This window comes from Rhinopithecus bieti, unplaced genomic scaffold (assembly GCF_001698545.2).
Source record: "Rhinopithecus bieti isolate Rb0 unplaced genomic scaffold, ASM169854v2 scaffold_5019, whole genome shotgun sequence".
In the NCBI taxonomy this organism is placed as follows: domain Eukaryota; kingdom Metazoa; phylum Chordata; class Mammalia; order Primates; family Cercopithecidae; genus Rhinopithecus; species Rhinopithecus bieti.
Window position 1 is genome coordinate 250,641 of NW_016804585.1, and position 11,411 is coordinate 262,051.

The 11,411-nt window shown below is 56.2% G+C and overlaps 1 protein-coding gene and 1 pseudogene across 3 annotated transcripts in view; both read right to left on the bottom strand.

The window, feature by feature from the left end:
* Positions 1 to 213: 213 nt before the first annotated feature.
* LOC108527788 (uncharacterized) lies at positions 214 to 1,808 on the bottom strand (annotated as a pseudogene). The gene has a single exon (XR_001884925.1). The product of XR_001884925.1 is annotated as an uncharacterized LOC108527788 (transcript).
* The window catches only part of PGAP3 (post-GPI attachment to proteins phospholipase 3), a 17,297-nt gene continuing 6,099 nt past the window's right edge, over positions 214 to 11,411 (bottom strand). Inside the window, exons 4-8 of one of the 2 annotated variants that reach the window (XM_017869255.1) lie at positions 3,790 to 3,852; positions 3,104 to 3,165; positions 2,593 to 2,729; positions 2,133 to 2,337; positions 214 to 1,947 (exon numbers count right to left, since the gene is read on the bottom strand). In XM_017869255.1, the coding sequence (XP_017724744.1) occupies positions 1,884 to 1,947; positions 2,133 to 2,337; positions 2,593 to 2,729; positions 3,104 to 3,165; positions 3,790 to 3,852 (531 nt within the window). In that variant the 3' untranslated portion in view covers positions 214 to 1,883. Of the gene's footprint in view, positions 1,948 to 2,132; positions 2,338 to 2,592; positions 2,730 to 3,103; positions 3,166 to 3,789; positions 3,853 to 5,769; positions 5,909 to 11,411 lie in introns of those variants that run through there. The other variant, XR_001884924.1, reaches the window with a different exon arrangement.

The following is an 11,411-nucleotide window of genomic DNA, read 5'->3' on the forward strand; positions in this document are numbered from 1 at the left end:
AAGAACTGGCTCTGGTTCCCTCTCACAACTGGACTTGAGCTCTGCCCAGCTCTGCCTCTGGGCCCTGCCATTCCCCACGCCCACGTTCCCAGAGACCCCACCTCTGTTTACTGCCTCCAGCCAGCTCTGGGACCTGCCCCTGCCGCCACAACTGTCTTCTCCTGCCCTCCAGCCCACCCTATTCATGCAAATAAGCTGAACAAAGGCAGGTGAGCTGAGAATTTATTTATTAAGCACGTCCCTTGCCACCCTCCCACCTTAAAACAGTTCTCAGTATCAAAAGAAGTTAGCACAGGCCACCCGAGTCCCTGAGGCTGGAGTCCTAGCATAGCTCCCCTCCCTCAAAGAGGGACAAGGGGTCAGGGGCAGAGCAAAAATCCAGTCTGCTTCAACCACAGAGACTGCCTTTGGGACGGAAAACTTCTGGAGCTCCCTCCATTCTATCCCTGTGGGGCAGAAACATGCCAGGGCTGCTGGTAAATGGCAGGGGTCACCTTTACCAGAGTGCAGGCACAGTGTGGCCCCTGCCCGCCCTGAGGCCACCCTGGAACAGTAAGACCCTCTGGGGAGGAAAGAAACCAGACCCAGCCATAAGCTTTCTCCCCTTCTGCCTCAAATCGCCCCTTCCCCCTCCACAAAGTCAGGCTATGGCAAAGGGGCTGGCAGCAGGGGAATGGGTGTTTTGGAGGGGAAGGCCAGCCATGCCAAGGCAAGGAGAAAAGGAGGCTGGAAAGAGCCCCGGACATCCCCATTTTCCTTCCTCTGTTCCTGAGGGGCTGCTTCTGGAGGGCACTGTTGTGTGGGGGCCCTGTGAGGTTTGCAGGGGGCCGGCAAAGGGGCACCAGGACAGGGAACACACACACAGGCAGCCTGGCCATGGAGAGGTCCTGGCTGTCCGCCTGGGTGGGGCCTTGAGCAGAGCTGGTGCTCCACAAGTGATTATTGATGGTGACAGGATTCCCTCATCCTGCTCCAACCTCTCAACTGTGGACACATTCACCGGCAGCCACGCATCTCACATGCCCCCCAGCACGCTCACACGCATGTTCCCCTAACCCACGCTAACCCACCCCCTGCACACACACACTTTGAAACCACACCTCTTCCCCCACAACACCCCCTCCACACTGCGCACCTAGGCCTGAGCTCACACACACCCAGGCCCATGCTCACCGCCCCGCCACCTATGCACTCAGCCTGGCCCACACTCCCAACACACGGTGGCAGGCTCTCAACCAGACAGCAGCACGAGATCCTTGCCCTGGCCCGGAAAGGGAGTGTGGTGAGGCTTCCTGGGAACCTGGCTAGGGCAATGATCAGGGTGAAACCCCTTCCCAAACCCAATCCCAGTAGCTTGGTCCCTCAAGATCCCATGGGGAGAATGGCCTTGAACCTTGGCTGACCAAAGAACAAGCATCCAGCACCACCTAGTGGTGTCCTGGAGGAGGGTGAGGGTTGGTAACAGAAGGCGACTCCCTGTATCCCCCTAAGGCCTGTGGTCCCTGGTCTACCAGGTAGATAGACGGCTTCGGGACCCAGCAAGCAGCAGGGGATGTGGGGAGGAGGCTGATGGGGAGGAAACAGGCAGCTGTCCTCCCAGTAGAGCTAAGAACACACTCAGTTCCACCCCAGTTCAGCTCCAGGAGGCAGAGGGGCTGCCCATTCTCTAGTCCCAGATGCTGGGAGGCCTTTCCTAGAACAGGCTCCAAGGCTGGTGAGGGCCAGCAGGGGGTAGGCTGGCCACACGATTCTGGGCCCACATCCTTCACGTCCAATTTCAAGAAGTTGAAAGGAGAAAATGAATTGTCTCAAGGGCTGAGGAGAAGGGAGGCCAGCAGGGCGGGGGCAGGATCCCCACTGGGGCAGACTCTCTCCCAAGGTCTTCAGTCCAGCTTGAACTTGGCCTCTGATTCCTTCAGCAGGTACAGGCTGTCATCTTCCAGAAAGCTGTGGGCCAAAGGAGCAGCCCATTGAGGCACACAGCTCTGAGAGCTCGCATGGGGACAAGGGTGGGGTGTGTGCAGGCAAGGTGGGAGGGGGAGGATGGGCACACAGAGCCCCCAGTCTCCCCTAAGGAATGGGCAAGGAAGAGTCCAAAGAAGGTGAGCACCAGGCAGGGGGGAAGCACTTACCTGAAAAAGAGGACGTGGACAGGGATGGTGCTGATGTGCCAGATGGCGTGGGCGTCCAAGACCCAGAAGAGCGGCGGGAAGTCAAGCAGCTCGAGCAGGGACAGCCCCTGCAGCAGCAAGACCACCACCATGCACTTGCGCACGTGAGGCAGCCGCTGCTGGTTCCACAGGCACCAGGCCAGCCACCACACCACGTTGACCAGGCCTGGGTGCCAGTGGGGGCAGGAGAGACTCATTCCTTCGGCTCCTTCTCCCCAAGGCCGCACCCAACACGCTCTCTGACCCCAGGATCATCCTCGGACTCTCCTCCCAGCCTCCTCTCTCTCCCACCTCAAATTCTTCTCCATTCCTCTACCCCAAGGGTCTCTCTAGAACCTCCTTCTCCGGGAATGGCACCAACCTCCCACTCGCACCCCAAGCTAGCACTTCTGCAGATGGCCCAAGCCCCCCAGGGCCTCACCAATAGCCATGTTAGCCACCAGGTTGTAGCCATAGTCGAAGCGGATGAGGCTCAGGTAGGAGACGTGCACAGTCAGCATTAGCAGCAGGAGAGCTCGGAAGGCACTGACCACAGCTGGGTGCTGCAGCCCCACAGTCCTGCCCCACCGTCCAGGGTTGCTCAGAGGGCGGGTGGCCCATCCCCAGAGCAGCATCCCCTGAAGCATCTCCTCCCCCCAACATCGGTACATGGCCCCTGAAGCCACTACCCCTCTCCCCACCAAACAGGCCAGCTGGGCAGGCCTCCAACCCTCCCAGAAGCCTGGGGCCAAGTGCTACAGCTCCTTGTCAGGAGCCAGGGCCCCCAGTGCTAGCCCAGAGTCCTCACCCAGGACAGCAGAAGTGGGGGGGTGGGTAGGTGTTGGGAGACTAGTGAAGAAGGCCCTTGGGGCAGCACCCCCAGGGGAGGGCTGGGTGACCCCTTTCTGCCCCCAGGGCTCGATTTTGCCCCTGCAGCCACCCAACAGACTTACCTGACACAGCACAGATAGATTGAGTGTAGGATGACGGTGGAGGCACAGAAGTAGTCCATTTTCTGAGGAGAGGAAAAGGTGGTAAGAGACCAGCATGAGGCTTCACAGAGAGGACCCACGGGGATGGGGCAGGGAGGGTGGCAGGGAGGCCGGGGGTCCTGGGCCTGCCTATCACTGTTTCACTCCAAGAGGACCCTCAGGGATGGGGCATGGAGGGCGGGGTCCTGGGCCTGCCTATCACTGTTTCTCTCCGACTGAGCCTTGTGTTCACATCACCGTACAATTTTTGAAAAATGTGCTCAGGAACAAGGCTTTAGGGATGCTGGTGGAGGGTTCATGCTGAGGCTCCAGGACATGACAACCCTGCATAGAATTCAGAGCACAGTGTGGAGTCTGACAGCCATGGGGTCAAGTCCTGTGGCAACCCTTCACTAGTTGGGTGCCCCTAAGCATGCGGTCCACCTCTGGAAGGCTCAGCTGCCTCATCAGGCAAGAAGAGTGAATACTCATCCCCACCTGATGAGGCTCAACGAGGATCAAGAGCACCAACAGGTTTAGGATGCCCACCCTGTACTCTCCCAGTGCTCCTCAGAGGGTGTTGGCATGACCCTCTAGAGCCCCTCTGCCCACTTCTGGGCTCCTCTGGGACCACCCTGTGCAGGAGGGGGAGCTGGAGGAGTGCTCACCTCTGTGAGGTCTGTGTCCCTGGTGTGGAAGACCGTGGACCAGAACCATGCGTTGAGAGACACCTGAGGAGGGAGGGGCTGGTGAGCATGCGGCCCCCGACCCTGACCCTAAGGCAGGGACCCCCATAGGCTCACATCCATTTCACCTTTGGGAAGGAGCTCTGCGGGACAAGAAATGTGCTTTTCCTGCCTCTGGAGCCCTCTGAACAAACCTATGTCCCTCTACCCCTACCCAGCCAGGGTCCCTGGGGTGGACTTCCTGCCAGCCCAAACCCCCAAGGCCACAGGGGGCTGCAGCCTCCACAAGTTCCGGCCTGGCCTGGGAACCAGTTCCGACAGAGCCAAGCTCCCTAGTTACTCAATTGCTAAGACAACAGCCCCCAGGGGCCTTGCTTCCTCCTCCAACCGGCAGGTGTTGACAGCCCCACCTGGGCCCGGGGAGCCAGTGACCTCAGCCTCTGGGGGCGGGAATGAGGTGGGTGAGGTGGGTGGGGTGGAGGGGTTTGAGCCAGCTTGGGGGTGTGTTCTGAGCAGCAGGGGAGGGAGATCAAGCAGATCCCACTGGGGCCCAGGCTCCCAGGAGGAGGGTGAACCAAGCCCAGCTTCCTCCTGGCTGGGCCTGCCCAACCCGCCAGACCAGTGGCTGCTCCCGAGCCTGGGAGGAGCAGAGGGCAGGACTGGAGGGGCCGCGGCAGGCCAGGGCCCAGGGGAATGTTTGAGGCCTTTTTCCTGGAAATTCGCTGCGTGGAGAAAGCACACAGGTTATCTAGCGAATAAGCCTGAGAGCTTGTGGGCATTGGTACTGGCACTGTCCACAGCAAAGGCCCAAACTGCTGAAAGCTGGGTGGGCTGAGGGGAAGGGCTGGGAAACTGGGACAACCAAAGGAACAGCCGGCCAGGCCGGGAATGGCCTGGAGGTGGGGAGGGATGCGCTAGGGTGGGACAGGCCTGGCAGAGATGAGGAAAGGCCAGGAACTGCTCAGTTGGCTTCAATGTACCAGGAAAACTGGCCAGGCGGGGGACAGAGGGAGAGGACAAGAAGCCACGCTCTTGGGCATGGCAGCAGGCGGGTCAGACAGTAAGATGCATTCCAAATGCAGGTCTGGGGAGCTCAGGAGAGAATGGAAGCAGAAGGGCTGCAGGTGGGGCAGAACTGCTGCACAGCCAGTGAAGTTCTCGGGGTGCCAAGCTCTGGAAGGCGCAGGGCCGCCTGGTGCACCTGTCTGGCCTGGGCTCTGGGCTGAGCCTTGCTGCTTCTGCTCCTCTTGACCTGGACAAAGGGCCCTGCCCTTCTCAGCCCAAGCTTTCCCTGGGACAAATCATGGCTCAAGTGAAACTTCAGTTCCTTCCCAGCCTGGCGTTAGGCAGTGTGGTCTAGGGCAGGCTGCTTCCTCCTTTGAGGATGGCCACTCTGTCCCTTCCACCAGACTTGAGGCTCTCCCCTGCTGCAGTCCGCTCCCCAGAGACAGGCATGGGAGGCTGCAAAAAGGGACTGAACCTGGTGGCTTCTCGGACACTGCTCCCACAGTGTGAAAAGTTTAGGGTCAGCATGGGGAGAGGAGCAGGCTTGGGCTGGAGACGGGGCCAGGCAATCACATGGACCAGGTCTCCCTGGCAGGCCAGGAACAGGGACATCCTTAGGGAGGAGAGTGGCCCTGGAGGTGGTGTGGGAGGGAGAAGGGGAGGGCAGCAGGGACTGGCAGCCAGCCAGGCCTCCTTGTCACCCACAGCAGGAAGGGGGAGGTGACAAGAGGACTGCAGGACTGAGCTAAGTGGCTCAGAACACCGAAAGCAGGGGGTGTGTGTGCGGGCAAACATGTGCATAGGGCCACAGGATGGGTGGGGCTGCTGGGTCCCCTCTCCAACCGCCTCCCTGGGTGCCTTCCACTCACAGAGACCCACCTGAAGCCTGGCCTCTGCACCCCTGAAAAGCCCCTCCCCCCGGGGAGCATCCCACTCTGGGGGTGCTCCTCTTCTCACCCTTTCCTCAGATTTGGGAGGTAGTGTCATTAAGAATGCAAGCCCTAGAGCCAGACAGCCAGGGTTCAGTTCCTGGCTCTGCATTTCCTGTGTGTCCTTGGGCAAGTTATTTAGCCTTGCTGTGCCTCAGTTTTCTCATCTGCAAAATGGGAATAATCATAGTTGATAAGGGTTTAATGAGCAATACAAACACAGCATACAGCACAGAGCCCAGGACAGGATGAAACATGAGTGTTCTCTCCACTTGCCTGACGAGCACGGAACCCCGTCAGCTTCCCATAGAACTGAGGCCCAAGAGGATGTCTGCTTCCCACTCTCCCTGCAGGCCAAGGATGTTTAGGCAGAGAAGGGGTGGTGTCCCAGCTGCCTAGGCCCACCTCCACAGCTCCAGGCTAGGGGAAGAGTGTCCAGTCTCCACAATGAGACAGAGTCTGCATTCAAGTCCTGCCTCAGCCACTAAGCAACTGTGTGATCTCGGACACATAACCCAGTATGTGTGAGCCTCCACTTTCTCACCTACAAAACAGGTTTGTAATGATGCCCACCGCACAGGAGGCCGTGAGCACGAGGTCTGCAGAATGCCTGGCACCAAGGAACTCCTCTGAATGGCTGCTGGTTTTGTTGTCTGGTCCGTAGTAGGTGCCCATCAATGTCAGTTTTCTTCTTCAGGTCCAGTAGACTGACTCTCACCACGCCCCTTCACCTGCCCCTCAACTTCCCTTTCCTCAAGGGTCACAAGGTTCGAGGTCAAACTATGGGGCCCCAGGGTCTCTCCATTCCGGAACGGAGACACCTCAGCTATAGGAAAAGCCTCTCCTCCTTCCTCTGGAGCTGTGATCCCATTAATGTGAACCGAACAGATCCATTTCTCCTCACTCAGAGTTTGTCATCAAGAGCAAGCAAAAGGGACAGCTGGGCTCTGGAAGGAAGGAGAGCTCCAAGATGCCAAGGCACGGCTACTCTCGGACTCCTCGCCACGCTCGAGTGAAGCGGGGCAGGCAGGGGAACTGGCCAGGAGGGCGACAGGCTGCCCGGCAGGCACCCAGAGTTTTGCGTAAACACTGAGGAGAAGGGGTGGCCAGGGGCAGGGTGCCAGTGGGGGTAGAATCGGAGGCTGGGTGGAGGGAGAGCAAGAGGCTGTTTCAGTCTGTTGGAAATAAGAAAATCGAGACAAAAATATCACAGCCGTGAAACTGGTTGGATGCCAAGTGAGCCAGATCTGTCAGGAATTCGACCCGGCGCTAAGCCCCAGTGCTCGGGGCTGTCATTGACACCATGGCGGTGGGGACAAGTGGGGCTTAAAATAGCTTGGTGTCTCAGAAGTGGGGGAGGCAGAATGTTAAATATGACGCCTGCTGCCATCCTGGGCTCCTCCAGAGGCCACAATGTCCCACCCCCTGCCTCAGGCAGGGCAGGCCAGCCCCAGCTCACTCCTGAGAGAAGGGAGACAGAGGTGGATGAAGATGGAGAAGGAGGGCTTTTTCCACCATCCCAAAGGATCCTTTGATTTCCCGCCATTGCCTGTTCCACTAGCTCTTGTCTGACCATGGGAAGTCCTTCCTGAAGTCTAATCATCATTCTACTACAGCTGCAACCTACCTCTTCTTAACAGAGGAAGAGAAGAACAGGTCCCCACCTACACAAATCACTCTACAGAGATGGTTTGGGCTTCCCACCACTTCACCCTCTTCTCTCTCTACCTGTGGACCTTTCCTGACTGGATGAAGGCCTGGGGAATTGGTTTGGCGTTCCAGCATTGGCACATGGCAGGGGCCTCTGCTCCGTCAAGTCAAAGACACATGGTATGTGGAGCTTTGGTGGGCTCCCCACCCCCTGCCAGGCTGCCCCCCGCCCAAGCCCAGGCCTAAATGGCAAGGCAAGGGCTGCTTTCTTGTGCCAACGTTATCAAGAGCCCTGATGGGGGGCAGGGTCTCCTCATTTCCCAGAGGCAAAGCTGAGGTACCCTTCCCCCAAGACTTAGCCTGGAGTGGGTGAGGGACCTTGCCTTCCTACCCTCACCCCAACAGAAATCAGGAGTCTCAGTGCCCCAGAAGGCCCAGGTCAAAGTCCACTGCCGCACCCTCCATATAGCTCAGGATCCCTCCCTCCTGCAGAAACTCACAGGGCAACTGGAAACAAGAGCAACTGGGAAAACCAAACTAGGCTATCCACAGGAGTGTGGGTTCTGAGGCTTTGCCCCTCGAAGGCCTAGTGAGAGCATGACGGGGTCCCATGTCCCAGAACCCCGTATTCCATAAGACACACAGGCCCCTGTGTACCCTAGGATACACAGGCCCCACTATCTGCCTTCTACCACCCCAACATCCAACATCTCCTGCTTTTTTTGTTCATTTTTTTTTTTCTTTTGAGATGGAGTCTCGCCCAGTTGCCCAGGCTGAAGTGCAGCGGCGCGACCTTGGCTCACTCTAACCTCCGCCTCCTGGGTTTAAGCAATTCTCATGTCTCAGCTTCCCGAGTAGCTGGGATTATAGGCACCCACCACCACGCCTGGCTAATTTTTGTATTTTTAGTAGAGACGGGGTATCACCATGTTGCCCAGGCTGGTCTTAACTCCTGACCTCATATGATCCACCTGCCTCGGCCTCCCAAAGTGCTGGGATTACAGACATGAGCCACCATGCCCGGCCATCTCCTGCTTTTTCTCTAGGGTCCCTAGTCACATTGGACTGCAGGCTACTCTAGGGAAGTGTGACCCCCCTCTTCAAGAAGGAAGCTGAGTTACAGATACCATTGAGGTGAAAGATCCGAGAATCAGGGACGACAAGACTAGAGCTGTGAAGTGACCCCTGGCCTCTGGCACATGCTATGAAGACAAGGGGTGGGACCCTCTGAGGTCCCCTCAGGCCTGTGGGCTATCTGAGGAGGCTCTAGGCTTCTTCAGAGTTCAGGCAGGGCTGTCCCATGCTCTCTAGTTGAGGTGGAGACAAGGGGGTGGTACATGCTGTGGGCCCAGACAAGCAGTGTCCATGGAAGAACCCCAAAGGAGAGGAGACAGGTGTAACCTCCTCAGTTTCCCTGCCCTTCCTGCTTTCTCAGCCAGGACTAAATTTGCTTCGCTCCAAGAGGCCTACACAGGAAGTGGTGGCTTTATCTCACCCAGACTGTGACAGTGTGTGCCGATGCCAGGCCCTGCCTATATCAGAGCCCCTAGCCCTCAGCCTGGCACTCAGGGGCCTCTCTGCTCCATCTACTCTTCTTCTACCCCCATTCACACAGCTACAATGGGGCCAAGGTTTCCTGGAATGCTGGAATTCAATCCCCTGTCCCCACACATGTATGTGCCTAAGCCTTGCCAGGCCTGCAAGTCCCAGATTAAACCTCTCCTCCTCCCCGGGCTTCCCTGGCCTGGCAGACTTCCTCAGTTAGAGGACGTGGTCTCCCCACCTCACGACTCCCAGGGCTCTCTACCGGAGCACCCCTTGACTCTGCCTGCTGTCTGCTGCCCAGGCTGCCTAGACCTGCAACTCCCACTATGCTTAGCTCCCTGGGGCAGGAGGTTCAGCCCCCACAAGTGCTAAACCCTGTCTCCAGCCCCAGCAAAGGCTCAATGAACACTCACCACAGGACATGGAGTGGCCTAGAAGAAGAGCTAAGTTCTCAGGCCCTGGAGCCAGACAGCCCTGGACGTCAACCCTGTCTTCACTCCTTGCTAACTTGTTAGTTGTTCATTTGGGGCATGTTTTTTCCCCCTCTGAGCCTACCTCGGAGCTCATAAGGATACCATAAGGATGAAATAAGGAACTGTATGTAAAGTGCTTCAGACAAGCCTGTCACATGGCTCGTGTTCCTTAATTTATCACAATTATTATTAATAGAATACGAAGTATTAAGGAAGGTCAATGTTTCCCAGAGGTTTAACAACCACCTTCCCTGACCTCCTTCCCACGCCCACCTCCCAAGTCTAAGGCTCGGCCTGGACTTCGCAGCACACCCCAGCTATCAGCTTTCCTAAGGTCCTAGAGACCTCTGTATCTCCAGATTCCGGGGTCTCCTTCAGTTCTCATGTGCAAAATTCAGGACAGCAGAAGCCTCTCTCCTTCCTGTGCTTGTCCCGGAAGGCGCAATCCAAGCACACTATCTCCCAGTTCTCTACCTGCCCCTCTGGCTACTCCTTCTGTCTCTGTGTCTGGCTCATCTTCCTCTAGCCAGCCATTATGTTTAGGGTTCCCCAGGGCTTTACCCTAGATCCCTTCTCTTTTCACTAAGTTCTCCTGGGGTGATCTCATCCACACCCACAGCTTCTATCACGGTCTTTTTTTTTTTTTTAAAGACAGGTCTCCCTTTGTCACCCAGGCTGGAGCGACAAGAGTACAGTGACAGGATCACGGCTCACTGCAGCCTCGACCTCCTGGGCTCAAGCAATCCTCCCACCTCAACCTCCTACCAGCTGGGACCACAGGCATGTGCCACCAGGCCTGGCTTTTTTTTTTTTTGTGTATTTTTGGTAGAGACAGGGTTTCGCCATGTTGTCCAGGCTGGTCTGGAACTTGTGAGCTCAAGCAATCCACCCACCTCAGCCTCCCAAAGTACTGGAACCGCAGGTGGGAGCCACCGCACCCGGCCTCAATCACTGTCTTATAAGCAGAAACACAAGGGATCATCCCTTATTCTTCTTCCCTCATCTAATCCACTCTTGAAGTTTGTCAGCATAGCCAAGATGTTGAAAGTGTGGACTCTGGAGCCAGATGCCTGGATTCAAACCCTGGCTTGGTGACCTGTGGCTGGACTTAACCTTTTCAGTCCTTGGTTTCCTCATCCATAAACTGGGGATGAAAATAATAATACCTATAAGCTGTGTTAAATAAAAATTACGGGAGGCCATTGTTTCGGATTGAGCCCCCACACTACACCCAAGGGAGCAGACCAAAATCAAGTCACTCATGTTAAATGCCACATCACCAAACCGAAACTTTTTTTTTTTTTTTGAGATGGAGTTTCACTCTTGTTGCACAGGCTGGAGTGCAATGGCGTGATCTTGGCTCACTGCAACCTCTGCCTCCCAGGTTCAAGTGATTTTCCTTCCTCAGCCTCCCAAGTATCTGGGATTACAGGCATGCAACACCACGCCCAGCTAATTTTGTATTTTTAGTAGAGACGGGGTTTCTCCACATTGGTCAGGCTGATCTCGAACTCCCGACCTCAGGTGATCCACCCTCCTCGGCCCCCCAAAGTGCTGGGATTACAGGCATGAGTCACTGCACTTGACCTTCAAACTGAAACTTTAAGGGAACTGATAGGTTCCAAAACAGCCCACTTTTCCTGAAAACAGGAGAGTCCAGTCTACCCAAGTAAGGAAGTCTCCTCTGCTTTAACCCTTATAAAAAAAACCTGATGTTAACTAATCAGGTTTCTTTCTATGGTTCTGATTCCTGGTTCCCACCTTACAAAACCCACTGTTCTGCTATTGCCCAGTGGAAACTTGCGTCCTATTTTGTAGAATGGAGGCTGCCCCAATTCATGAATCACAAATTAAAGCCAATTGGATCTATAAGTAAGTTTGCTGTAATTTGTCTTTTGCCACTTATTATGGATGAACAAGGTTAACACTTATTAAATGCTTAGAGTGATGCCTGGCATACAGTATGAGCTACGTACATATTTGTTAAGGAAATAAAATATAT